Here is a 15,135-nt window from a genome sequence, read left to right on the forward strand (position 1 = left end):
TATTCAATCACTTAGAGGTCAGAAAGTCCACTAATCTCGTCACGATAGCCGAAGGTTGTATCTTCCAGAGGACTTGAATATTTCTAAGCTGCTTAAGTTACACTTAGAAAAATTTGCTGCGAACCCTGTCTTACGAGCACTACAGAGTAATTTTTGTCACTAAATACAACATTAGCTGACATTTCACACATTAAATCAGAAATTTCCAATGAAAAAGATGCAAGTAAATTAGATAATTTTGAGAAGGAGAAACAAAATTTGATTTGGAAGAATGAATTGCACAAGAGAAAAGGACAGAAGTTCTATGAAGTAAAATGGGCTGCATGTCTAAAATCCAGGAAGTCACAGTATAAAGAGGCTATCTGCATGGATTTCCAAAAGAAATACCAGTTCCAAACTTTTCAACTATTGAGGGGTATTATCATCGACAGCTGCCCTTTTATTCTTGTAACATACATACACTGTCAACAGGAAGATTTGTTTTCTACATGCATGACCAAAATATTTAAAGCAAAGGCTCTGAGATGAAGTTTGCTCAAAGTTATGGCACCACTGTATGAATATTGTACCAAGCTGCGTTGGTGAACTCCGTATCTTCTACGATTCTTGTTCCGGACAAAATAGGAACTTTACGGTATTTAGATTTTGTCATTATGTAGTACATACTAAGAAGAGGTTTGATGCTCAGTGGATCACATTTCCCACTCGAGGCCACTCGTACCTGGAATGTGACAAAAACATGGGACATGTCAATCAGAGAGCAAGGTGTGAAGTACCCGATGACTGGAGGCAAGAGATTGCGAATTCTAGGAGGAAACCAAACCATTCATTATTGTAAACTGTAAACGGCTACAAGACAAAGTACAAGGAATTACAAATTTTGAAAAATGTCTGTTCTCCAACTGCTAGAGAATATTTCAGTCTTCCTCCCATCAATGACGAGTCACAAGAAGTCAATAACAGTGAATGAGAAGATTTTGTAGTTCAATATATTCATTCACAATGGAAAATTCAGTGCAATTAGATTAGTGTGTAGATTTGTTTTTCAATAATTGTTTGGAACAATGAACACTCAAAGATAAAAATATTTATAATGGGTCAACAATATTTATAACCTTTAAAAAGAATACCCTACACGAAAGTAAACATGTGCTACATTGTTTGAAAATATTATGCCTGATTCTATTCCCAACAAATATTCAATTAAATTGTGACATTGTTCGTTCTTCCCGTTTACAAAATGTAGCAAAGTAGACTTTTTGCAGTTTTGCATTGTTGTAATTCATTAAATCAAAACAATATTTTGTCACATATTTCCTTTAAAATGGTACATTCTTGTGTGATAAAAAAATAACAATAAGTTAACAATAAACTATAGGTTTCAAGTCCTCAAACTTTAAATTTCATTTATCTCAAAATTATTCTGAATGGACATTGTTCGTTATTCCCGTGTACCCTTCAATTGCTTGGCACCAAAAGTAAATATTTCGTTCATTGTTAAATGTTTTCTAACAAGAGATCAAATTGTATTTGTGACTATCAATTAAGTACGGTGTGTTCCTTACCATCTGATGAGTAATGACATTATGTTAATTTCCATGATTTATTCGAACCTCTAGTTTTGGCAGCCATATTTCTTTAAACGTGCAGATGTACTTTTGAATACAAAACATCTTGTACCATGGAACATGTTCCAAGGTACATGATACTATCGGTTTTTGTTTTCCTTTTACTTGAAGATCATGTCACGAAGTAAATCTGGAGTTGAGAGGCTCCCAATTGATACGGATGCCTTGAAGAAAGCTGTTGAAGCAGTTATTGCTCCTCCAGGAAATAAAATCTAAATCAGAGCAGACTGCTCTGGTTTATGATGGCAAATATATTTCAAATATGATTGTCAGTTTTAACAGCTATATTCCCAACTGTATTCTATGTGTTCCAAGGTACAAGAGGGTATGTTCCAAGGTACATGAACCTGGTGTATCTTTGAACACATTACATCCCTTCATTTCATTTTTTCTATCCCGTCTTAGCCCAAACTCATTACAGATGTACAAATTGTTTATAATGATTAAATAATGTATATTATAGCCTATAGAAGTATTGTTTATTGACAATTCATGGAAAATCATATTTACAAACGGACTGTAGGGGTGTCACCTGTAGGTGACATTGGGCAATAAATCTTATTGTCACATTTAATGACTGCAATATCATATTTTATTCAGTGGAGAATATTTAAGATAGGATATATATGTAATAATACTACTGGATGGGAGTGAATCGCTGGCTGGATGTCTGTATGGAGCTTTCCCATAGAGACCACAACATACTTGCACGATATTTCGCCGGAATTCACAATATGCCAAGTCTTTTTGTATTGCATCTCTTCTTGATACTAATCACGCATTATGACAGGCTGCATCGAGATCAAATGCAAAATGGGGTACCACCATTTCGTTCCATGAAAGCTCATTTTCAAAGAATGAACATTTTCGTCAAATCTATCTACTCCTTCCATGTATTTGATGTACTATTCAATAACCGAAGGGCAATCCACTTGAATTTTGCTTCGTTTCCCTGCAATAGCACTGACTCGATCTGCTTTCAAAATTGGAGTTACATTGAGTCAGTTTGAAGCAAGAGTGACAATATTATTATCATGCCATCGAACAACAGCATCATCCTGTGTCACATCGAAAGATATTGCACCACGATTGCGCTTTTTCATGTGCTTAGCGAGGTAGCCAAGACGTGTAACTGCTGACCATAGTTTATATCCAAAACGCATGAATATGAATATGCTGATTGTCACTATGTCTCCCATAATAGGGAATCATTGTTTCATGAATAGATTTGTGACTCCACCATATCTTTTCAAACTGTTGGCCAAAATTGCCATTTAGAATCTCGAAGTATCTTCGGACTTTACCAAATTCATAATTAGGAGGAAGATTGAAATTGTCCGAAAGATGTAAATATTTACGGATTTCTGTAAACCTACTTCTCCTCATGGTATTGGATACAAGTTCATTGTGTACATCTGATTTTGTTTCGCAGAACATTATTATGCTTTGGGGAGACATGTAGCCCGTCAGTAAGAGAATGGCAATGCAAACTTTTTATATCATTTTTGTCCAATTCAATAGAATGATTCCTTTGGAGGGCATACATTTTACACATGTCAGCGAATATTTCTTCACTGAACAGGAGCTCGAAACATTAGACAGGGATAAGTTTTGATTCATTATAATCTGTAAATGTTTCATCTACGTCGCCTCTTCCAGATTTACAAGTAAAGATTTCTTCTTTGTCAGACCACTCTTTATTACGAAAAGAAATATTAGAAGTAGGGGAGACCTGTCTATAGTGGTCCCCCGGGGTAAAGTGGTACCCTCTACTTATCTCTCCGGTTGGTGCTGCCATCTCCGTTTAGAGTTCCGTAGTACTTCCTTCTCTATCCAGCCATTACGTACGTGTCTGCTGAAGTGTTTGGACGTGTTAAATGATAAGATACAGAGAAAATTCCATTTTTTGAAGATCTGATGTAAGGTAAGCCTCCTGTTTCATAGCACTGTACTTTCTGTCATTAGGAGAGTTACTATATAAAGTTATTGTTCAAGTAAGACCCAGTTCTATACTACATATTTCAATGTTTATCGAAACTATACAAGATGGTATCCGTCCGTAGCCATGACTTTGTTTAAAATAGAGCGGTCGGGGTAACGTGGTCCCCATTTTTTTCTAGGGGACCATTTTGCCCCAGAAATTGTTAAATTCGTGACTATTTCTTTGTTGTTGCAGAATACAGATAAAATGTCTAGAAATCGACCCCGCAAAACTTCCCAATAGAGCTGGAGTCCAACAAAAATGCGCGAGGCTATCAGATGTGTTAGGAAGGGTGAAATGGGCTGCAAAAAAAGCCAGAAAATTATTCGGAATTCCAAGAATGACTCTTAAGAGAAGAGTAATGAATTCGAACCAAGACACAGTTTTAGGTCAGTAAACTTTTGGAGAGGCTTATCTACGAGCAGCAACACCTGCAAATGCAATAAATGGCTTCAAAAAATGTGGATTATATCCTCTTGATCAAGATGTTTTTGATGATACGGATTTCGCTCCATCGTTGCCTACTGACAGGCCTCTCAATCATTTAGAATCTTCTAACGATTCAGAAACCTTGCCCGTTGACCCAGTTCCATCCACATCCTCAGATACGTCTAATGATGGTTCCATTATCATTCTTCCTGCAGAAATTTCTCCCCAGCCTAGTTCATCCTTCACAGTAAATCTGGAAGATACCAGTTCTCCACCCAAATCCACTATTGCCCGTTCCCAAAAGAGAAAAACAGGTTCAGCTGAACTCCTGACCAGTAGTCCGTATAAAAATCAATTGGCTCAAGAGAGAGAGGACAAAGGAGCCAAAGATAAAACTAAGAACAACAAACAGTCCACAATAAAGGGAGTGTGGAGAAATATTATGAAAAATAATCACATAGAAATTAAGAAACAGCAACAGAAAACGACGAAGGTCGCTCTTCGTGAAGAAACAAGCAGCGAGGAAGGAAGTGATAATGATGATGCGGAGTGCATTTTCTGTAAGAACACGTAGGCTATCTCAGGTCAACCGGAGGTGAAGGATGGATACGTTGTTCATCATGCTTAGAATGGGCTCACGAGGAATGTGCTGTGTTTGAAGATGATGGCAGCGACGATTTCAAATGTGATTTCTGTGTAAATAAACTTAACAAATAAAAGAAAAAATATTATCTCGCACAAAGACTAGCTTGTGTTTAGAAATGTTTACAATAACTTCTTTATTATCCTAATTCTACTTTCAATGCTATGTTATTTTTTTAAACTAAGACAGGTTTTGTGTATGAATGTTGACAGCGTTCCTTTTCCCATTGTGCTATGTTCTACTTTCACTACTATAGTTTGTTTTTGTCTTTTTGCAATGTGAATTAATGGCGCACTATTCGATAAAAACGCTTAATATACATTTTTTGTCGAAAAAATTCATAATATAACTGTAATCATTCATTTAGAAGTATCTTTATTTTTGGGGGACCACATTACCCAGGGCCTGGGTAAAGTGGTCAATGTGCAGACAAACAAAAAATTCTTGATTGCATAAAAAATTGAATTAGTAAACAATTCGTAATGATTGCATTAAAAAGGGGAAGGAAACGTCTTTTTAGTAGCAAAGATTGTGAGAGGAAAACAAAGCTAATTTACGTTCTGTAGCTTATTTTCTCTTAAGGTGACCACTTTGCCCCAGTCTCCCCTACATTATTTTTTTTCTCTGCTGAAGTCTAATACTAGAAATAGATTGTCTTTCATCGCGAGAAATGTTAGAATAACACTCTGTTCTTTCGTAGACCATAATTATTTCTTCCATGTATATTCATATCTGATTTCGGTAGTTTGTTTTTGTCTGTTGAAACTTCAGTGTTTATTTCCTCAATATAAGAATTGGACATTGTTATCTCGTCAATTGTTGATAGTCTCGGGTTACTTCCTTCATCATTATCTATTAGTACGTCATTGGCAGAAGTAACGTTGACTTCAAATGTAGGTCTGACTATTCTTCCTGGAAGATGGTTGATGTCACTGGTTGTTTCGCCACCACTTTCCTCATCGATAACTGGTCCATCAGTCGGTGAAAATATGGTAATATCAATAACAGACGAAGCTCCAGCTGTATCTTCGTCCATCATCTCCAGTATTTCATACACAGTCAGACTATAGAAGAAAAATAAGTAACATAACTATACTAATATAATGAGATCGGACGTTTAATGTATCTGACCAATGTCACCTGGAGGTGACATGTCATTTTGTAGTCCCTATATACGCTATAGGCACATTTTTACTTGTTTTTGAAAATTGCATATAAAATATCAGTAGTTTAGTAATGTATATATGGAAACAAATATAAAACTACTTACCTCTTAGTACTATTTTCACAATCCATTATGTTAAGTGCGCACAAAGTTGAGATTCTTCTGCATTCACGCTGATGTTTTCTTCTCTACTGCTGCAGATTTACGAGCTAGTCGCCAAAAATGCTTGAAGTTCAGTTACCAGATGTCTAATAAGGCATTGTCGACGGTGATTTATGTTTAAATATATTTATTGGTAATTTTGGACAGCCTGTTAGGGAGCGTCACCTGTAGGTGACATTGGCACATCAAGAGTTAATAGATCTGCAAAACAGGAAAGTAGATACAGGACGTTGTAAAGGAATCTTCAATAATTATTTCAAGCACTTTTCCATTTAAAAATTTCATTTCCCAAAATAAAAAAAAATAAGTAAACTGTGAAAAGTGTTTAAAGGTACAACAGTCTCCTCTACTGCTTAAGCAGTGGGTTGAAGGACACACAACTTTAACAATTGATGGTGTCTTAATATTGCTATGAATAGCAGAAAAAAGTAAATAATAGTAATTTGTTTAAAATAAAATAACTGTTTTTATTTTAACAGTGCTTACGTGTATTTTGTTATTTTTGGTGCATATATCCTGATTTTTAAATGCATGCGTGCAGGCATATTTTTCAGTTTTTAGTGCACACCTTATGAATCCGCCCCCTAATGATAGATGTTCAAAATATTGATTTATGGATTTGCTTCACCACCACCACCACCACCACCATCATCATCATCATCATAATAATCATATCTCGTTTCATTGAATACGTTACACATTGTTTCAAATTGTATCTGGTAGTGTTGTTATTATTTCTCGGTGCCTGTACTATAATCCAGTTCCTGCGCACCAGTTACCATAATTTAATATCTTCACTAACGCCGCCATTATCTCCATAATCCGGCCAGCAAAAGTACGTTAAGATAAAGCAAAGAAATAGAAACAGAGAGAGGAAGTGAGTCGAGTTTATAAAGTTGTGAAATATTTGTAACTGCAGTTTTAATGCATGCAGGTGGATCTTAAAGTGCAGAGTTCAGAGTCGCCTGCCTGGCGCACATTTCTTAGCATGTTTGTAATTCCCACGTTTGTTTCAGGTCGCGGGGGCTCACGGAAGCTCCAAGACGCCGGACAACAACGCCAGGTGAGTGTGATGTCATACATTCTTACACGAATATACGCGTGTATTATTCTGTTGGAAAAGCGTTTATCTTCATAATACTTCGACTATTTCTTATTCCCTAAGATAATTTCGATATATGAACTGACTTTTAGATGAGTAGGGCATGTAGCACGTATGGGCGAATCCAGAAATACATATAGAGTGTTAGTTGGAAGGCAGGAGGGAAACACTTTTGGGGAGACCGAAACGTAGATGGGAGGATTATATTGAAATTAATTTGAGGGATTAGGGATATGATGCTAGGGACTGGATTAATCTTGCTCAGGATAGGGACCGATGGCGGACTTTTGTGATGGCAGCAATGAATCTCCGGGTTTTCTGAAAGCGATTTGTAAGTATATGAACGTATACAGTGTGGTTCAAATTTTCTTGGACAAAAATATGTGTACAACTGGACGTATAAATTAATCTAAAAGATAATTCTCCGAGTTTCAATATAGCACGTTTTGTGACAATTTGGTGTAATACTGCAAAAATCACTTATGTCTTCGTGAAAATAAACAATTTTAAGAATTCATAATAGCAAAGAGGCTCTTGACTTGCTATTTCTATTTGTGTATAGCGATTTCTCATGAACTGTTAGAGGAGTTTTGGTACTGTCTGCGGATTATCGCATTTGAAAGTTTGTACAAGAAATGCAATAAGAGTTACTAAAAATAAAACAATGTGAAATGGAGTGCCATAGGCAGCATGTTGGCTCATATCTACGCAATCGCAACTAATTGAAAATGTCCCCATAAATTACATTTATTTTTAGAAACTAGGCAAGGTTATCGGTGAAGGAGGTAGTGTTAGAAGTAATACAGTGATCTCATTGTACTCTGTTTAGTTAAGGAATAAAGTGAACATCAGTAGATTTGTTCACATGGCAACAATCAAAATATTCAGTGCCAGTTCAGAGATCTCAAGACCATGTGCATGTGTGTAGGTCAATTCTTTCTTTTGTTCGACAGACAGAGTTTTCCTCAGTTTCCTTCCAAGCAACAAGGGACGCGGTACACACGCCAACAAGATACTGTATAAACTGCTGTCTGAGGAGGGTTGGCTTATCAGTAAGGTCCCCAACACCTCACCTTGCACAGACAAACTAGACATTATACAAACGAATGCTCTTGGAAGATTTGCAGAGATAGAAAGATGGGTCTGTATATAAATTTTTGATACGAAATTCCTGTTTGAGTCGAAACCCTTGCCTTGTTAGTATTTGACAATGCAGATTAACAGGTCTATAAGAGACAAAGACGTAAACAACAGCGTTACCATCTCCCCTCCTAGAAGGGTTGGTTTAGAATCCTACGGCCCGGCAAAGTGTACCGAAACAGTAAAGTTATATTTACAGTAAACACATGCAGTGCTACCTTCTTGCCTGGGTAACCTGTTTGAGTGAATGCAGACTACGAATTTTATATCTAGATAATTACATATAACAGTCAGCATGTTTATTTATTGACATCTACTAAGTTACTGTAACGATAAAACTACAAAAACCGAAAATTTGTATAAAAACATGACTTACTGATGAAAGCAAAACCATCCCCAACCAACCCAAGCTGACAGAGCGCTCGTTCACGACGAAAGAGAACCCGAGTTTAAATGTTGGCGTTGGCGGAATTAAATTCGCGGTGGACAAAGCTAAGATTGTGAATATTTTCTCGACTTTCTCACGTTTTTCTCCCGTCATTCCACCAACATTCCTCCACAACTCAAGATTCATTATCATCTCCGTCTCGAAAAGTACGGCACCATTTGTGTTTACGTGACTCCATTTCGACCGCCCGACTTGGTCGGTGCTTCTCGCCGTTTGTCCTAAGTTTGGTATCTGGCAGTGGTGGTAAATTCTAGACTGTTTGTAGATCTGCATAAGAGGCATCGAAGCTCCCCAGGTTCTTGCAAGGACAGAACACTAAGTAGATCTTTGAGGTACGGCAGACCACCATCAAAGGTATGGTACACGGATTTTATGGCTGGAGATGAATGCGTGATGTGGCGGATATGGAGTCGGTTTTTCGGGTAACACAGTTGGCACGTAGGCCTAATTCATTCCATCACTTGGTGACAGAAAAGACGGTAAGGCAAGGAATAATAGTGAAGAAGGATAAGATACAAGTAATAACCAGGGAGTGATATAAGTAAGTAGTGATACAAATAAAATAAAGAAAGTGGAAATGGAAATATAACGAAACTGTAGAAACTATTTCGTCTGAAATATACAGATTAGACTAATGGGAATAAGTGGTCAGTGAACGTTATAATTCAAGTGAATAAATAAGTTAACTACTATGGAAAAGTTCAACTTAATGTAAACAATCTTGGGAACAATTAATAAGAAATTAAGAGAAGTGATTGTTTAATTAAATGAGATTACTTAGAATAAGATAGATAACTGGGAAAGGGAAGGGTAAGTAGAAAAAGGAAGGGAAACAGAGGTGAGTGACGTGATAGAAAAGTGATCAGGGTCATTTATATGCAATAGCCGGATGTTTGAAAAAACGTAAGCAGAGTACAGTATGTATCCAAGGGAGTGATGGCACTGTATGCACAAATGTGAAGAGCCATCACGACCGATGTAAGCTGGTCACATCACATCACATCACACATCACACGATTGACTGAGACATTTCAATAAATTAATGAGAAAATGTATGGGTGCTGAGAGTCCATATACCTGTGGTGCGGGCATAAATGAGAGATATAATGAAATACTCGATGAGGATTTTAAATTAGAGGAACTTAGAGACTTTATATTTAAATTAAAAAAATAAGAAATCTGCGGGAGTAGATGGAATTCCCATTCAGTGCTGGAAAGAAGTTAGTAGGAAGGAGAGTTGGTTAAAAATATTAGCGAAAATGTTTAACGGAATGAGAAAAAGGTTCAGGATCCCGGACTCGTGGGCTTCAGCAATACTTGTGCCAATTTACAAAGGGAAAGGAGACGAGAAAAATACGAATAACTATAGGGGCATATCACTCTTATCGTGCTTAGGAAAAATGTATACAGGTCTGCTAACAAGAAGGTTAAGATCATGGATGGAGAGGTATGATATCATCTCTGACTTTCAGAGCGGATTCAGGGAAAAGAGAAGAACAGGTGATAATATTTTAATCATTATAACCATAATTGATAAATATCTAAATTCTAAAAGAGGTTGTATGTACTGGTGCTTTATTGATTTAGAAAAGGCTTTTGATTCAATTATCAGAGAGAACTTGTGGTACAAGATGGAAAAAATTGGTATCAGTTCCTTATTTTTATAAAATATAAAATCAGTGTATAGAGATGTGGGTTTTAGGATTAGGCTAGAAGATGGAAATCTGTCCAAATTGATCGAGCAAGCTAGAGGAGTGAGACAAGGTTGTAACCTGAGCCCTTATTTATTTAACATATTTATTAATGATATTTTAGATAATGTAGCAAATGTGAATTCTCATTGCCCAGTGCTGGATAACATACCTATTCCGAGACTACTTTTTGCAGATGACTGCGCTATTGGAGCATTTTCGGTCAACGGGCTTCAAAAGGCGATTAACGAAATTAACAGCTTCTGTAAAACTTGGGATTTAAAAATAAACGAAAAGAAATCAAAAGTCCTAATCTGCAAAAAGGGCAACGTGCATAGTAAGAAAGAGAAATGGTACGTGAATAAAGTTCCAATTGATTGTGTTTCCAGATTCAAATACCTAGGAGTGATAATAGACAGTAGGGGAAACTGGAAGTTGCAAAATGAATTGGCACTGAATAAAGGTAAAAATGCACTCCAAGCAGTAGACAGATGCCTAAATAAATGGACGAATATTGGGGTGAAGAATTTGGTCAACATCTATAATGCACTAGTAGAATCAAATATATTATATAATATTGAGATCTGGGGTAGTAGGCTATCCAGCAGAAACATCGATAAAGTAAGAGCCAAAATGTGTAAAAAATTTCTAGGAATACCGGAGAATGCTTCTAACCTGGCAGCTTTACTAGAGATGGGAATCGATTCGAGTCTGGGAATTATTCTAGAAAGAAAAATCAAATATTTAGGTAATATTCTGTGTAGGAATGATTCGGCAGTTATGAAAACATGTATCTTTTGTATGAAAGCCGCTAATTGGAAATCGAATTGGCTGAAGGAGCTGGAACGAGAAATAAGCAGATTAGGTCTAAATGGACTATGGAGAGAACTAGGGTCTATAAACACGAAAACTATTGGAAGAATAGTAAAAGAGAGGGCAAACGAAATTTCGAGACAAGATATTTTTAGTAATATTAAAGACCTAGGATCACTAAAATACTATAGGGAGGCTAAGCAGTTTTGGGAACAGGAAGAATATGTTAGACTAAATTCAAGGGAAGAGAGAACAGGAATGGCATGGTGGAGATCTGGAGACTCAAGAATAGGAGAGGGAACGTAGAGAAGGATGAATGTCCTTTGTGTGGACTAGCTGAAGAAGCAATGCATATTGCGCTAAAGTGCCAGGCAACACAGTTGGGTAGATAAAAAATTTCTACAAATAAATGCTATAGTAGCTTATAAAAAAAAACGAATGGTCACCTAAACGCCAGCAATTTGCATAAATTAGGAAAATTTCTTTTTAGAGTTAAAATTAGATGGGAAGAGAAAGCCAAAGCTCTAACGGAGATGGAATTATAAATGTTGAGTAGTCACACGATAAGAAACTACGAAGAGTAGTCAATGAAGTTAACAGAATAATTCTTAAGAGATTGAGCATAAAATGAAAAAGCTAAGGTAGGAGTTTTAAATACAAGAGCTATACTTATTATTAGTTATGTACCATTATTATTATTATTGTTATTATTATTATTATTATTATTATTATTATTAGTATTAGTATTAGTATCAGTATTGTAAACAGAGGATGCTTATAGGTTCATTATGTATTAGTTTGTGGTATATTTGTATTGAGAGTATGGCGGATTAAGAACTGGAATACATCTAATCCGCCATGACGTGAACAATGATTGATGAAATAAATAAATAAAAAATAAAATAAATATCATATCATAATATCATGTGATTTCATATATCATATGATATAATATCATATCATACCATATATCATATATCATATCATTCCATCACTAGTGCACAAAAAGCCTATTTTGGCTGAAGTGCTTAGGAATACTCCATGTCCCGCAACATAAGCACCTCTGTACTTCCAACAGCATTTCTATCCTTAAAGTTTTATCTTAAATATTTATTCTCCTTCCATACGTATCTGAACATAACTATCGTTTTCTCGAATGTCAGCCACTTACGATATTTTCGAATAGGAACACACCATACTTAGAGATCACTGTAGGAATAGATGTTGATACGCTAGCATATTTTACTTCAGCTATTATAATTATTGTAGTACCAACAGGAATTAAAAGTATTTAGCGCTAATGGAACTCATAATGATAGTTACGAATACAGCTGAAAGGTACGGTGACAGTCGGGAGTCGATCGCGTCCCACAGAGGTCGGGGGCGCACGAGAAAACGAGCGACGCATCCAAGAAGGTTGCGGCCGCTCGGGTCTGGAGGGGACAGACGTAAGAGGGGGGCGCGAGGTGGCGGCGCGGTCATGACGAAGGGTGAGGGGGAAGTAAAGCAGCTGGTGACTGAGGGGAGAAATCCAGAGAATTCGAGAGGTGCATTCTTCTAGGGATCTGTCGATTGATCGCGAAATCGTACTCTCCAGAAACTATGGTTTAGTTATAAATACGACACGCGAGTGAACTTGAGTAGTTGTTGTTATAGTCGGTGGACAGCAAGCCAGCCAGTCTTGTGTAGCAGTGAAGCCAGCTTCGAGACCGGAGTTCGACTTGAGTGTGTCCGCAGCTGTGTGAGTGTCCGAAGTCCTGAGTTTGAGTGCAGTGGACCGCAGTTGGGGAACCTGAGTTCGAAGTTCAGTGGACTGTCTCTGAAGGTCTGGGGTTCGAGATAGTGTGAACTCGAGTGACTGAGCTAGAAGAATTAGCCAAGGCAAACGAACTGTGAACTGAGAACTGACAGTTCTGTTTTGTAAATAGTGCTTTGTGAACATTAGTTAAGATTAACAGTTCATTGTTGTTCTCAATAATCCAAGTAAATTGTCATTGTCGTCTGTGGAGTGCAATAACAAATACTGTGTTACTGTGTGGAGTGAAAATCCCATTGTTGACGGAAGAGTTTAAACTAAATTATTGGAAGTGACTATTGTTGAAACAATAAAATTTCATTATTGTTTTGTAATCAAAGTTACAATACTTTTAGGTAGGATGCTCAGTCGTTGCATATCATTGCACAACCTGTCAAATACCATTGATACTCTGTGGTCGACTATGTAGTTAATGATAGGACTCCTTTTGGAGCATAAAAAAATAGTGAAAACAAGCCAAAATAAGAGTGACTGATATTATATTAGAGATTGCTGTTTGTTATGAAAAGAAGTGGAAACAAATGCAAAATAGTAATAACTCAAAGGTTGTAGCGGAACTAGAAAAGTATGGCATTAAAATCAAATGATCAGTCGTTTCTATAACGCATCTCAGAGTTTTTCTTCATCAAACTGCATATCTATCGTTTGAATTAAAGACATTATTACAAAATCAACACTTCTTTCGAGTCAATCGATTGTAATAGTCTGCCTTGATTCTCTACATTGTGCAACGTAGTGGCTAATACCTTTATGCCAAAAGTATTTGATTTGACGACTTGGCACAATACCAACCAGTGCACGTGCCATGCACTCGCTGTTGAAGTCGCGTCTTAAAGTTTGCATACAGCACGGTGTGTAAATAGAAGTCTAAAGTTGAAGTTAAAATTACATGAAAATTTTAAGAAGAATGAAGTCTTGAAGATCTCATATTTTTAATACCCACTTTCACAGGTCTTTCCTCTTTCTAGAATTTAAAATTGTTTGATGGTGTTTGCACCACACGCACTACGTTTACAAATCATTGGTTGGTTACTGATGCTTCGAAATATGGTCAACTGTTAAGTGATTATTAGGGATGGAAGTTCGGACACCGAACTTATGAAATTAACTACGTTGCGTATTATACAAGTCGTGTTGTTTACATCAATTCAGGGTATTACAGGGACTTGTACAGGGCTTGAATCAAAACATTGCCTTGTATAGTCAGTTAACTAAAATAAATAGAGTATAACAAACATTTATGAAAGAAACTTATTTCATTCTCTTCTTTGTAGAAAAGGTGATACATTTTAAATAAAAAATGTGTACGTTAAGTGTCACTAATTTTGTTGCAATGTACAACTATGTACATTAGCAAATTATTAAATATAAGCCTGTTTCGCTTGTAATTCAAACAGGAAAATGTTCTCTCGATATCACACGGTGTTACATACATACATACATGCATGCATGCATGCATACATACATACATGCATGCATGCATACATACATACAGACAGGCATACATACATACATACATACATACATACATACATACATACATACATACATACATACATACATACATACATACGTGTTCTACCCAAGGACAGGTCTTTCACTACAAACCCAGCATTCCCCAGTCTTCCTATTTTCTGCCTTCCTCTTAGTCTCCGCATGTGATCCACTTATCTTAATGTCGTCTATCATTTGATATCTTCATCTGCTCCGAACTCTTCTCCCGTTCACCATTCCTTCCAGTGCATCCTCCAGTAGGCAGTTTCTCCTCAGTGACCTAATCAATTCCTTTTTCTCTTTCTAATCAGTTTCAGCATCATTCTTTCTTCACCCACTCTTTTCAACACATCTTCATTTCTTATTCTGTCTGTCCACTTCACATGCTCCATTCTTCTCCATATCCACATTTCAAATGGTTCTACTCGTTTCTCTTCACTTCGTCGTAATGTCCATATTTCTGCCCCATACAATGTCACACTCCGCACAAAGTACTTCACTAGTCTCTTCCTTAGTTCTTTTTCCAGAGGCCCGCAGAAGGTGCTCTTTCTTCTATTAAAAGCTTCCTTTGACATTGCTGTCCTTTTGATTTCCTGGCTGCAGCTCATGTTACTGCTTATAGT

The 15,135-nt window shown here is 36.7% G+C and overlaps 1 protein-coding gene across 3 annotated transcripts in view; it reads left to right on the plus strand.

The window, feature by feature from the left end:
* The window catches only part of Scgdelta (sarcoglycan delta), a 436,735-nt gene that overhangs the window by 11,782 nt on the left and 409,818 nt on the right, over positions 1-15,135 (plus strand). For all 3 annotated transcript variants that reach the window (XM_069847984.1, XM_069847983.1, XM_069847982.1), the window contains exon 3: positions 7,025-7,071. In XM_069847984.1, coding sequence (XP_069704085.1) covers positions 7,025-7,071 — 47 coding nt within the window. The remainder of the gene's footprint in view (positions 1-7,024; positions 7,072-15,135) is intronic.

The sequence above is a fragment of the Periplaneta americana genome, chromosome 15 (genome assembly GCF_040183065.1).
Source record: "Periplaneta americana isolate PAMFEO1 chromosome 15, P.americana_PAMFEO1_priV1, whole genome shotgun sequence".
NCBI lineage: Eukaryota > Metazoa > Arthropoda > Insecta > Blattodea > Blattidae > Periplaneta > Periplaneta americana.